Source organism: Phaseolus vulgaris, chromosome 9 (assembly GCF_000499845.2).
Source record: "Phaseolus vulgaris cultivar G19833 chromosome 9, P. vulgaris v2.0, whole genome shotgun sequence".
Classification (NCBI taxonomy): domain Eukaryota; kingdom Viridiplantae; phylum Streptophyta; class Magnoliopsida; order Fabales; family Fabaceae; genus Phaseolus; species Phaseolus vulgaris.
The window spans coordinates 8182003-8195343 of record NC_023751.2 but is presented as its reverse complement, the minus strand read 5'-3'; the positions used below and the strand labels follow the sequence as shown (position 1 = coordinate 8195343).

The following is a 13341-nucleotide window of genomic DNA, read 5'->3' as shown; positions in this document are numbered from 1 at the left end:
CAACCCAAACTCACATAAGAATCCAATGAACAATTTAAGAACTATAAACATCTTTACAACTCAAAGTATAATCACATTTCAACCACAAACTATTAAAGTTAAAGTCACAAAAATCTTAATAGCTATAATAACAATTAGAAGCTCTACATATAAGGATTTATTGATAGCAAGTAAGATGTGAATCTTTCAATGTATTTTCCACGCTTCCCTTTAAAATATCATCACAAACAACATGACTAGAATATCCCCTAACAACATCATTAGTGTCGACTTTCACCCAACCAACGTCAAAGATCCTCCAAATAACTTGACGATAGCTAACTTTTTTCCGAGGTCACATTTGAATATCAAAGAACTTTAAAATAGAAAAGTTAGTAACACTATTATTTATGGAAGGACCTAGGCCATCAACAACTAGGGCATAGTTTGAAGGATACAAGAAAATTAGGCTACCACTAATCTCAATAGATCTAAGCTACATGGGTTAACCCTAATGTGTAATAAAATGTACAAAGTAGAAATAAAAAAGGCTTGCAGATAGAACAAGTAGTCTAGGACATTTGAGTTTTGTATTTGAGTCAAGTATTCTAAGTGTTTGGGCTTGTATTTATTTGGGTCTTGTACTATATTAGGGTTATAGAATCTAACTAGGATTTCAATTGGGCTAACTAAAAACCAAGAGAAACCCTAGGTCAGTCTTAACATGGGGAAATGCGCATGCTTCTTGCATTTTGAGCACATTTGATCCACTTCATACACCACTTTTCTATATATAGGGGATTCAAATTTGAATTTCCCTGTTCTTCTTTCTCCCGATGGCCAACCAAGAAAGTTATAAATAACACTTTTGATGCATTGTAAAAATCAGTAGAGTTATGATGCACAAACTGCACCTCACTTGTTTTTTAGTCTCTTTAGGATAACCTCTCCCTAATTTTCTACATTCCCAGTCATCTTCCTAGAGAGTGGTTGAACCTCTCTCATAGAAAAACCTTTCCACCCTTTCTGCTCCCTAGAAACTTGTCCTCCAACCAAATCTCTCGCCTTCCACATGCATTCTCCTCCAATTGAAGATGTTTTAACTAGAAATAACTCCATCATGTGGTATCTAGAGTCAAAGTTCTTCAAGAGATAAGTGTCTTATCCTTCTACTCTTGTGTAATTTATGTTGTTTCAGTTAATTATTTCTTTTATTTTAAAGTGTTTTCATCGATTAATTTGTCTCATATTATCTATAAGTTTTAGTTCAAAACTATTTACTTCATCTTGAACCATCCTTGTGTGCTTTAAGGAATCTCATATAAAATCTTGATGTTTTTCATTTTTTGAGTTTTCATTGAATTTTAATAAGTTCAATTGTTTTATATATGAATAATTTTTCTTTAGATCATCCATATGTTTTTTCGAGTAATATGTAATCCAATTTGTCTAATTTAGCAGTTTAATTTTGCTTTTGATAGAAAAGTTGAATCAGAAAATTCTATGTGCTTTTGTGTTGCATATTTGAGTTCATATTTGTAAATATGCAAGCGATAAACACATTAAACACATATAAGTTCATGCAAGTTATCTGGTGAGTTTACCATTACTTTTTTTAAAAATGTCGTGCCTTATAATCTATTCCTTTTGTTGACTTATTATTTGGATGCTCTTGAAGGATATTCCTGATCCATTTGTGGAATATCTTCGTAAAGGGAGATTCAAAAATGTTACTCTACATGGACCACTGAAGGAGGTCGAATGCAAGGTTTTAAAATGAAGGTTTCCTACTAGAACCATTAAACTTGGTAATGGTGGGAAGAATTTTTGTCGTCTTCATTCTTTCCGTGAAGCGACAAAATTATTTTTAAATGTGATAGCAAAAACCCTTCTTCTTATATTAGGGTTTTGCTACTAATGACAAGTCATTATGTTACCTAACGCGGATAATTTTATTTCTTTCCCTTTTAGGATAATCATTTCTCGTGCTTTGAAACGAAGACAAATATTTAATTTTGGTGGTTTATTTCATAACTATTACTTATTTTTTGAGATTTCACCTTGTTGGAAACCATATCAGTTAATTAGTGTTAATGTTTTTGTTTATTATTATTGTTATTATGTTTAATTGTGTAATTGTTTTTAATTGTATTTGTTCTCTGCATTACTTGCAATATGCATGCATAATTATATTTTTTAATGTTTTAGGATAATCGTTTTTGTTGGTTTGAAACGAAAGAACTATTTATTTTTTGTGTTTTATTTCAGAACAATTAGTTATTATCTTTCCCCGTAAGACAAGGTTTCACTTGGTTGAAAATAGAACAATTTATTTCTTTTAATGTTTATGTTTATTGCTATTATGTTTAGTTATCTTATTTGATTTCATTGTATTTGTGGTAGGCATTACTCTATACATACTATTTTTAAATTTTTATTCATTATCTGACATTTATAATGTGTTGACATGGTTACATATGCTTAAGCTATAACAATGGTTAGTACATTAAACTCATAAAACTATTTCATGATTTTTTATTTTTTATTTATTTTGTTTTAATATTATGTAATGTTGATTGTGATTATATTGTTGATTATTAAGTAGTTAGTCATTTATTAATTATTTGATGTTGTTAGGCATACATGTTTGGGGATTTTACAATTTGTTTTTGTTTCTATCAATACTATTTGATTGTATTAATATGCTATCATCATTTGTACTTTCTATAATATAATGAATTATACTTTTTAACATAATTTTAACCTTTTAATTACAGTAATTAGTGCAAGTTATTTTTGGAGATGGACCTACAACAGGAAGTTGGTGGCCAAGATTCGAATTTACCTCTATAATTTTTATGGAAATTAGTTCATATTATTGTAATGTACATGTTATAGAGAAAATTAATTCATTCATTTTTTTAACTTATAATTTGTGTCCTACTAATTCGTCACTTTTCAATATTTTATTCTTTATGAACAATTTGTAAACTGTAATAAAAAAATAAAACAAAATTTAAAATGTCAAATACCATAAAAAAATTGTCTACGAAATTTAAAAATAGACGAAGAAATGACATTTTATTTTTTTGAAAAAAATTAACTCAAGCATAATAATATAATAATATAATCATGTCATTAACCTTCAAAATAATACAAATTACAAATTTAAATACAAATAATTTTAAACTTATTTAAGAATAATAACTAAATAAGTACGAGGGAGGAATACCAAATACACTCTTTCAAGAAAATAAATAAATTATAAATTAAATATTATTATATAAGAAATAAATACGAATAAATAAATAAACTAAAGATACTAATATAAATAATGTATAAAGATAAATAATACACGTAAAAAAATAAATTGTTCAAGTATTAAACCGACACAAATTTGTGCCATATGGCAATGAGAATGTATGCACTTGACAAATGGATGAAAGTAAAAGCAAAGTAGAGGAAGAGAGCAAAATCAGAGTTTTTGGAGGGAATAGAGAAGATTAGACTTTTGGTAAAGGAGAAAATGAAGAGGGTGAGAAGATCTGTATATGACTAGAAGGTGACTTCATGTACTTCCCTCATTTGTCAATGTTTTATTGATTTATTTGTAGAGGTAGATAAGAATGGGGAGAGAATGTAATTTATAATTTTGTATTATCTAATTTATTTATAAACAAAAATTATTTGTATATATTTTTAGTTATTATTAATTATTAACTATTTATTATTTATTATGTAATATTTATTTTATTTATAGATAATTATATAGTCTATTTAGGTATAGTAATTTTTGTTATAGAATACCGTGTGCACGGTTACAGGTTACAGGACTATTAAACACATACTAACCCCAATTTAATATCCTTATATTTTATTATGAAACAACTTCCACCACCTCACAAGAGTTTTGGCAGGTGAAATTCTACTCATCCATATAAAATTTCTCGGCAGAACATAATTATGAAGTGTGTGAATAAAGTCCTAACTAATTTTTCACTATGCACACGAAATCATCCGAAAAATAAGTAAGAATATCAAAGATATGGTTGAAAATTAAGTTATTTAGATTATCCAAAATGATTTAAAAAAAAACACAAAATCTAAAAGTTAATTACGTAAATTGTTCCTTCACATTACTAAGCATAAATAATTAATTTAAAAATTTACATTTGGATAATTTTTAAAGAGCTCGCAATTATCTAAGTATAAAAAAGAGTTTATTATACATTATTATGTTTTTATTAATAAAATATTGAGTTATAATTATATTTTATATGTAATAATAAATTAAATATTGATTTATATTTATTTTATATTATATATAGATAATCATATATTTTTTAAAGTTGAATTAGATTTTATAGAAAGATTTTATTTTATTTTATTCAGTTTTAAAATTTTGAGTAACTATATATTGATTTATTTAGATGTACTACAAAATAATTAATAAATTTGTTAAAATCTTATTGTATTTAAATAAATCGGTAAAAAAAATCTATAATTAAATACAAAGATTTTGATTATATTTTGACTTTCGGGTCAAATTTAATGACAAAAACCATTAAACAACATCCACTAATTAATAACTCAAAAATAACTTTAATACAATAAAAAATTTAAATAAAAATAATAAATTATGATATAAATTTAATATTACATTATTATGATATAAATATAATTAAATATAATATAATAAGTATAAGTGTATAAGGTATAAAATAGTAATCAATAATAAATATAATAGGTAAATGAAACAAACTTCATCCTTTTTACAAAATTTGAAATTAAATTAAATTAATACAATTTGATACTAAAATATATACTTTTATTAAAGATAATTTACAAATTCAGTTGCAGTTGTAATCCCGTGTTTATCTCTTCTCATACTGTTATCTTTTCAATTTCAGTACATTTCTGTTATAAAAATTTTCAGTTTGTACATTTCTGTTATAAAAATCTTCCGTTTGTTTTTGTTATAAAAATCTGAATTTTGCTGTCACAACTTGCAAAAGCTCTCATTTTCTACACCCCCAGTAACTATAGTTAATTGGAGTCTGAACCAGTTTGATCGATCGTTCATAGCAGCTTAATTTGCAAGCAAGCGATGAAGGGTGTCGGGGGATCGAATCACGATTCGCCATATTTCTTCTCACCAGCTTCAAGTTTATCCGCTTTTGCGGCGCCGTTTAGTGTCAATCCTTACGCTTCCTCCGATATGTCGTCTCAGTTGACGGATTCAGCTACTCACTCAGATTCAATTGAATCCGCAGACACTGCGCCTCCAATTCACTATCAAACTTACGGGTACGATTTCTTTTCTAACCCCGTTAGAGAATTGGATTCCGCTGCTCAGTTCCCTCAATTTCCTCCCTATGCCGCAAGATCAAGTTTTGTTGAAGCCCAACAGTACCCTGTGGCTTCTGCAATTCATGATCACGCTTCTTCGGTGCCACCTTATCACTGGTCTTCCATGACTCCCTCTTCCGATTGGCCCTCTCTGGAGGAGCCTAACAAGGAGGCTAACAACTTACATGAATTAGGGTTTTCTGGTCAAAAAGGTGTTTCCAGGGACAGGTTTTGCGAGTTCAATGGCAGTGGTAAAGGGAAACAGGTTGGAGTTGGGAGCAGCGATCTCTCGTCAAAGGAAACAGATATTTGTGACTTGATTAAAAAAATAATGAACCAGACCCACGGTATTTTGTTTTGTTTTCCCTTGTGTTGTTATTGTTTTTTTCAATTTCTTCTGTCTGTGGATTTTGTTTACGTAATGTGTGTGATTTCTGAGTTTTCTTGCATGGCCTCAGTTTCATTATTAAAACAATACTTAATGCTATTTTGTTTCTAGCTAAATTTCAGAAAATTAAAGTATGAGAAAAAATATTTTAGTTGGATGGTGGTAAATGAGAAATCAATTTTTCATCTTTTATATTGAAAATACTGTTTTTTTTTATTCCATGCAGCAAACATGATGGACTCTGTTAATGGTGAGGTTTCACAAAGTATTGATCGGGAAAACTACAATGTGCCTGCAATTCCAAATCCCTTACTTGATACATCTAGCTGGTGGGGAACTGTCAAATCCATGCCAGTTGAATTTCAAGGTGCATCTGTTCTGCAGTCCCCTTCAATGTCTGTAGAAAGTTGTCATGAGGCCCCTTTGAAAGTAGTCCCTGATTCAGGGAACAATCACCTGTCTAACATTGCTTCATATGACAAGCACTTTAGACATGTTGATAAATCATCCAGGGTTGATACAGTTTCTTCGATGCCTAGAACAGGGTTGACTACAAATAGGAATATTGATGATATTATACCAGATCAACGTTTTGTGCGCAGCAATTTCTGTAATGCAAAGGAGCCTTCTGTCAGGCCGTGTCCTGGAATCTCTGGTTACTTTGACCCAAGTCATATCCGTGTGCATCTAGGGACAAATGAACCTTCCCCGTCAAACAAAGCAATGCTTCCAGACAAGTCTGTTTCGATGGATGATGTTGATTATATATTTAGAGGAAGGACTGAATATCAAACCCCTCATGCCAATATGAATGCTTTAAGCTTAAGACATGGTACTATTGAAGATGTCAATATTGTTGAGAAATCTTTTGAGGGTGGTGACCGATGCAATCCTGCTGAAGACTCGCCTTGCTGGAAGGGAGCTTCAGCTGCTCGCTTTTCATATTTTGAACCTTCTGCAGTCCTGCCTCAAGAATATGTACACAAAAAAGAAAGCAGCTTTGTTCCTGTCATTCAGGAGTCTCAGACTTACCTGCTTAATACAGAAAACAATACAAAAAAGTCAGCTGAGAATTCCAATGGCTATCAAATGCAAACTGAATTTGTCTATCAAGGAACATGTTCTGTGGGTTCTCCAAGCAAATTTCCATTAACAAATTTTGCTTATGAAGATTGCAAGTCGGGTAGTGCTGTGAATGGTGGACCTTTTCCATTTAAGCCTAACTGTGATTTTGGGCTTCAATTTATGGATACTACCAAAATGAAGGGAAATAGTGTGCCACCAGCCAAGGCAACCAATTCTCGTTCTGGATCTTCTCACATGGAGCATCATGTTGCAGAGAGAAACAAATTGATGTCACAAAAACAGCACACTTCATGCATAGGTGATGCAAAGGCTGGATGCTATGTGAATAAATTCTTGGGACATGGTTCATCTTACCCTGCGCACGTGCCTTTACCTTTGGTAGTAAATACCACTACTACACCTTTGGTAGTAAATACCACTACTTCAACTTCTTCGGTAGTAGATACCACTACTTCAACTTCTTCGGTAGTAGATACCACTACTTCAACTTCTTCGGTAGTAGATACCACTACTACAACTTCTTCGGTAGTAGATACCACTACTACACCTTCTACACCTTCTTCAGTTGTAGATACCGCTACTACACCTTTGGTAGTAGATACCACAACTACACCTGTAAATACAGCTGGGAGAGTAACAACTGAAAAATTAAATGTCCAAATACTGGTTAATACTATGCAAAATTTATCAGAGTTGCTCCTTTACCATTGCAAAAATGATGTCTGTGTATTGAAAGAGAGAGATTGCAATGCCCTTAAAGATGTGATCAGTAATCTTAATACTTGTGCTTTAAAGAGTGCTGCCCCTGCACAGGAATGTCTTTTCAATCAGCCAGAAACGTTTAACTGTGCTAGAGAATTGCAAGAGTTTCACCAGGTATGTTCTTGTTTCTTATATTCAATAACAAAGCAGCTCTATAATGGATAGTAAACACTTTTTCATGACTTGAGTGGAAGAAAATTTTTACACACACATATATGTTTTGTCTCAGGTGTTGACAATTATAATTTAACAATAATTTGGCTATATGAGAATGTTCCTGTGCTTGCGATGATTTTAATGCGATTTCCCTGTGATGTGATTTGGATAATACTGAATGATAACATACCCTAAGAGTGCTTTACCTGGTACCTGATAATGAAATATAGAGAATCATTAGCAAAAAGAAAAAATTATTTTGATATGATGCTTAGCTTGCTGGGATTGAGTAGAGGAATGCTAAGCTTGCAGGGATTTGGAAGAGGATAGAATTGGTTTCACTATGTCATAGGCACTGTTCTCTATAGACAGATTGTGAATAAACTATGTTGGTATACAGTTTAGTTTTCCAAAAAATATACCAAATATATCTAGTCTTTACTTCAAAACAAAATCTGAGCTCGATTTTTCAACTTTAAATTAAACATTAAACCCAAGACTAAATCTCAACAGAAGGAAACAAATAACAAAATTAACACATTTATATTGCATAAAATGTAAATGATGAAAGAGATATTCATAGATGTAGAAGTCGCTTAGTCGCATGTAATTGTTCTCCTAATTCATCTTGTGTCAAGGTCCATTTTGTGGAAGGAGAAAATATAGGCTTCTCTTTTTTTGTTCCAAGATAGTTAAGGTGGTATTTTTTGTTTTTTATGTGGGTGACAAATTATTAGCCTTGCATTACTTTTGTAAGTTCTCTGAATATATTCTCAGAATGCAAGTTTCAAGAGGCTACCATCAACCAAGATTGGACCAGAGATCTCTAAGGTTGAGAATCCACTTGTTGCGGAGGCAAACTTGCATTTCAGGTCTGCGAAACCACTTTGGAAGCTTTCAGATTCAATTTCCTCAAGAAGGGAGACTACAGAAATGACAAAGACTGGTGACATAACGAAGGTATTTCAGATAGTTTTATTACTCTCAATTTACTAATGCGTGTTGTCAATTGGAAAGAGGGAAAAATAAAGCAGAAGGGAAATATTTAATTAATGTTGGCATACCTTTTGATAGGATCTAAAGAGGACTCTTAATGAGAATTTCCACGATGATGAAGGAGCAGATCCTCAGACTGCGTTATATAAGAATCTGTGGCTTGAAGCTGAAGCTGAACTATGTTCCGTTTATTACAAGGCTCGCTACAATCAAATTAAGATTGAAATGGATAATCACTCTTACAAGGAAAGAGGTCGACATTTTTTCTTTATCTCAATATTCCTCATTCTTATAAAGTTCATGGAAATTTGATTTTTATTTCATCTTATATAAATTTTGTAGAGATGGAGAATGAATCAAAATCTGAGGTAGTTCCGACTTTGAGCCAAAATCAGAGTTCTGAAACTAAAGTGCACAATTATCCAAACCGTGGTTCATCATGCTTGAATTGTTTTACTGATGTGAACAAGCCTAATAGTGCAACGACACCTGGAAGAAATGATGAATCTTCTGTGATGGCCAGATACCAAGTTCTCAAAGCCCGGGTGGTTGACCTGTCATGCATTGATACTACCAACCCAGAAGAACCATTAGACATGGCAGACAAGTCATCACCTGGAGAGAGTGATAAACAATATGCAGTCAATTTCTGCCAAGATTCTCCTTTTCCTGAAAAAAATAGTACTGATGAGGCATCTGTTGTGGCTAGGTTTCATATTCTTAAATCCCGGCGGGAAGGTTCAAGTTCTATTTCTTTAGAAGGGAAACAATTAGATGGAGTTGAATCTGCTGACAAAGATATGGATGACACAACAATTGCAAAAATATCTGAGGGTAAAGGTTTGGATGTCCATGAAAATTCTGCTATGGTGCATCTCGGCTCCTACATTGCCATGGACAAACAGGAGTTTCACCAGGATTTGGAGGACAGTCAAGAAATTCAGCCTTGCAGAACTAGTGAGTTTCAACTTCCTAACTATTACTCCGATGGCTTCTCATCTGATTGGGAACATGTGGAGAAAAGCTTGTAGGCTGTTTTGAAACCGTGATGAGTTTGGTTCAATAAATGTTTATACTTGAGAACTGGACTGAATAATGTTTATGGATTAGATTTTCTTATTATCTTTATCAGACGTATGTTACATAATTTGGTCTTATCAGTCTTTGTTCTGTTTGTGTATAAGGATGCCGGACTTGATGTTTATCTATTGTGTACCTGCTCACTTGCACATGTTTATAAATAAGGGCAAGTGATTAAAAAATCAAGTTGCCAAATTGCTTCAAACTAATCGACCATAGGGATCTTGATTATTTTTTTTACTTCCAAATAATATTTTGACATTGTTTGCTGTATAATTTGTTAGCTACGTTACTAATTACTTTTCCATTCTCACGTTATTTTTCTAAGAAGCTGCTTGATTGATGCATAAGAATGCTGTTTAACAAAATGTGAATTTATGAATTGAAGTACTTGCAATCGGACGGGATCTTTGGTTTTTGTCCCGAAAGAGTTTTGACACTTGGGACTTGTACATTTGTCATGTACCAACTAATAAATGGTACATATAACATGTTTGTGCATCATGTGATTAGTATTTTTGGTGCAACAAATGTCTGTGCTTTAGTCAGTGAGTTTCTGTTGCACATTTAGTATTTTGGCTTTTAATTATTTGAAGGCATTTTACCATGGTGAATTAATGATTATAACGGGCGTACCAAAAAATGATTTAAACGGGCTAAAATTCTTTCATTTTAGTGTTGTGGCTGCTTTCATCTTCTTTATTTCAGTGCTCTTTGTTTTCTTAATTTTGAAATTGAACCAGAGTTCTCCAACAACAGTATTTTTTTTATTGATTTTAAAATGGACTGAAAATAAGAATTTTAGCAACATTTTGTAAGCATTGGTATCAAATTGAATTCGTTTCAATACTGCGAGTCGTCACATTCTCAATGTAAACGAACTCAATTTTCGAAATTATTATAGCTATTGTAATAGTTGAACGTTGCGCTTCTAATACGGACCAAAAAACATTTTATATATGAAAACTAAAAGGAATTCAAAAAATTTGGAAGTGACCATGACATCCTTTGGTTACCCTAAATCTGCTCTTAATGGATATCCAAACCCACTGTAAATAAATAGATTAATTGAATAAACAAAACTTTCAAAAGGTCGTTCCATGTTCAAATCACCATTATATCACGAACAAAGTTACACCTAATCTCATTAAGACATCAATTCACGAAAAATAGTGGTTTAGAACATATAATTAATCTTAAAATGTGACTGTATATTTGTTTTGGATATTGAAAGCTAAATCAGTAGATCGTTCTTCCTAATTGACGCCTTCTTTCCAGGAATATAAAAGTTGCTGTAACAACTACCACCTAGACCTAGCATGTAACTTTGCAACCAAAATTTTTTAGCCTGTTATTTATATTTTCTAACCATTCAACTTAACAACCAATTTGGATTTACGTGCACTCAAGTCAACTAGAATTGATTTACGCACGTATTCCTCATCCTATCACCGCGTGAAATCTTGAGAAGGGGCATTATCAAACCACTACATTGGTAGTGTGCTATAACTGGTTCTACTTGTCGTTTCTTATAACCCCAATCACTTGAATTCTTGATGATCAAATTATAATAATATTCCAGCTTATTGCCCTATCACTTGGCACTAAGGGCAGAACAATCCTCTTAATCATTGCCCTTCATGTATAAATAGGCTACAATTATGTCGTGAGCTTACTTAGAAGTAAAACATTCTTAAAGAGAAAATGAGGTCAACAATGCTTAAATGTATAACTATAGTGTTGGTCGTATATTTGATGAATCAAAATGCTCATTGTGAACTGCAAGTTGGGTTTTACAGCTACTCATGTGGCATGGCTGAGTTCATTGTTAAGGATGAAGTCAGAAAAGCTGTTAGTAATAATCCTGGAATTGCTGCTGGGCTTGTAAGAATGCATTTTCATGATTGCTTTATTAGAGTAAGTGATTATATGAAGCCATTTGATATTTATCTATTACCTTTACTTAACAGTAAAATTTGCTACTCACGCTTTTCTTTAGTAAAAACTTTAACCGATTTGTTAATTTTAGGGGTGTGATGCATCAGTGCTTCTTGATTCCACTCCCTCTAACACTGCAGAGAAAGACTCTCCCGCAAATAAACCAAGTCTTCGAGGGTACGAAGTCATTGATCATGCCAAGGCTCAACTTGAAGCAGTGTGTCCAGGAATTGTTTCTTGTGCAGACATTGTGGCATTTGCAGCAAGAGACAGTGTGGAGTTAGTAAGTGTGTGTGTGTACTTTGCTCTAGAAACATTTCTGAAAGCAAGGAAATGAACCTATACAATTTCTTGCATCATGCAGGCTGGAGGGCTTGGTTATGATGTTCCAGCAGGGAGAAGAGATGGCAGAATCTCACTAGCTTCAGATACAAGAACAGAGTTACCACCTCCAACCTTCAATGTAAACCAGCTCACTCAACTTTTCGCAAGGAAGGGATTAACACAAGATGAAATGGTCACCCTCTCAGGTATACAAGAGCTTCAACATATGGTTTTCTTATAGCTTAAATCTGCTAATGGCATGTACTTCTTTCATGCAGGAGCACACACCATTGGCCGCTCTCATTGCTCAAGTTTCAGCAATAGATTGTACAATTTCAGTGGCACTTCTAGTAAGGATCCTAGTTTAGATCCCTCATATGCAGCACTGCTGAAGCGGCAATGCCCACAAGGCAGCACAAACCCAAACTTGGTGGTTCCAATGAACCCTTCAAGTCCTGGAATTGCAGATGTAGGCTACTATGTTGACATATTATCAAACCGAGGCCTGTTCACATCTGACCAGACTCTCTTAACTAATGCTGAAACAGCCAGCCAGGTGAAGCAAAATGCCAGGGATGGCTATCAATGGGCAAGTAAATTTGCCGATGCAATGGTGAAGATGGGTCAAATCAGTGTCTTAACAGGTAATGCTGGAGAGATTAGAACAAATTGCAGGGTGGTAAGTAGCTAGCAATATTGGTGAAGGAAGTACCTGCTACAAATTAAGATTTACAATACAAGTTTTAAGTCATGTTTCTTGTGGGGGGTTTTTTCCTCCTACTTCATTAGGGAGCACGTAACTTTGCTTCTGTTCTATTTTTACTTTCTTTTTGTTCGCGAAACTGGTCTTCACCTGTCGGTGAATCAGTCCTCTCTGTTTGTCCCCAAATTGATAGCTTGTCGTGTGTAGCAAGAATTTACTACCGTTACCACAATCAATTTCCTTTGGTGCAAATACCAAATCTTCCAATCACAATGCATCGCTATCGACAACCAACATACTTTTTTTCTAAGCTAGATATCATTGAGGACAAATGCTATATTAGTATATTACACGTTTAACAATACTTCGAGAAATAATTACTTGAGTGTGATTTTCTTGTTTTAGACATTTAAATGGACAAATGACATCATATATTTTTAAAAATAATTCAATTTAATCCAAGCATAATATCAGCAAAGACTACAAAAACTCCTGGATCTATGGTATCCCATTTCCAAAGGTCTGGGACATGAGCCTTCAAAAGTAGCAGGTATGGATCCAATAAACCAAACCTTATATA

General features: G+C 32.9%; 2 protein-coding genes across 2 annotated transcripts; both read left to right on the top strand.

The window, feature by feature from the left end:
- The first annotated feature begins 4825 nt into the window (after nucleotides 1-4825).
- On the top strand, nucleotides 4826-9920 carry LOC137820220 (flocculation protein FLO11). The gene is made up of 5 exons (XM_068624171.1): nucleotides 4826-5675; nucleotides 5943-7678; nucleotides 8498-8680; nucleotides 8795-8969; nucleotides 9059-9920. Exons 1-5 carry the CDS (start codon nucleotides 5087-5089, stop codon nucleotides 9745-9747), a joined length of 3372 nt encoding a protein of 1123 aa, XP_068480272.1. The 5' UTR covers nucleotides 4826-5086; the 3' UTR covers nucleotides 9748-9920.
- Nucleotides 9921-11333: 1413 nt separating this feature from the next.
- LOC137822920 (peroxidase 5-like) lies at nucleotides 11334-13028 on the top strand. Its single transcript, XM_068627944.1, has 4 exons — nucleotides 11334-11713; nucleotides 11826-12017; nucleotides 12099-12264; nucleotides 12337-13028. Exons 1-4 carry the CDS (start codon nucleotides 11501-11503, stop codon nucleotides 12747-12749), a joined length of 984 nt encoding a protein of 327 aa, XP_068484045.1. The 5' UTR covers nucleotides 11334-11500; the 3' UTR covers nucleotides 12750-13028.
- Nucleotides 13029-13341: the final 313 nt, after the last annotated feature.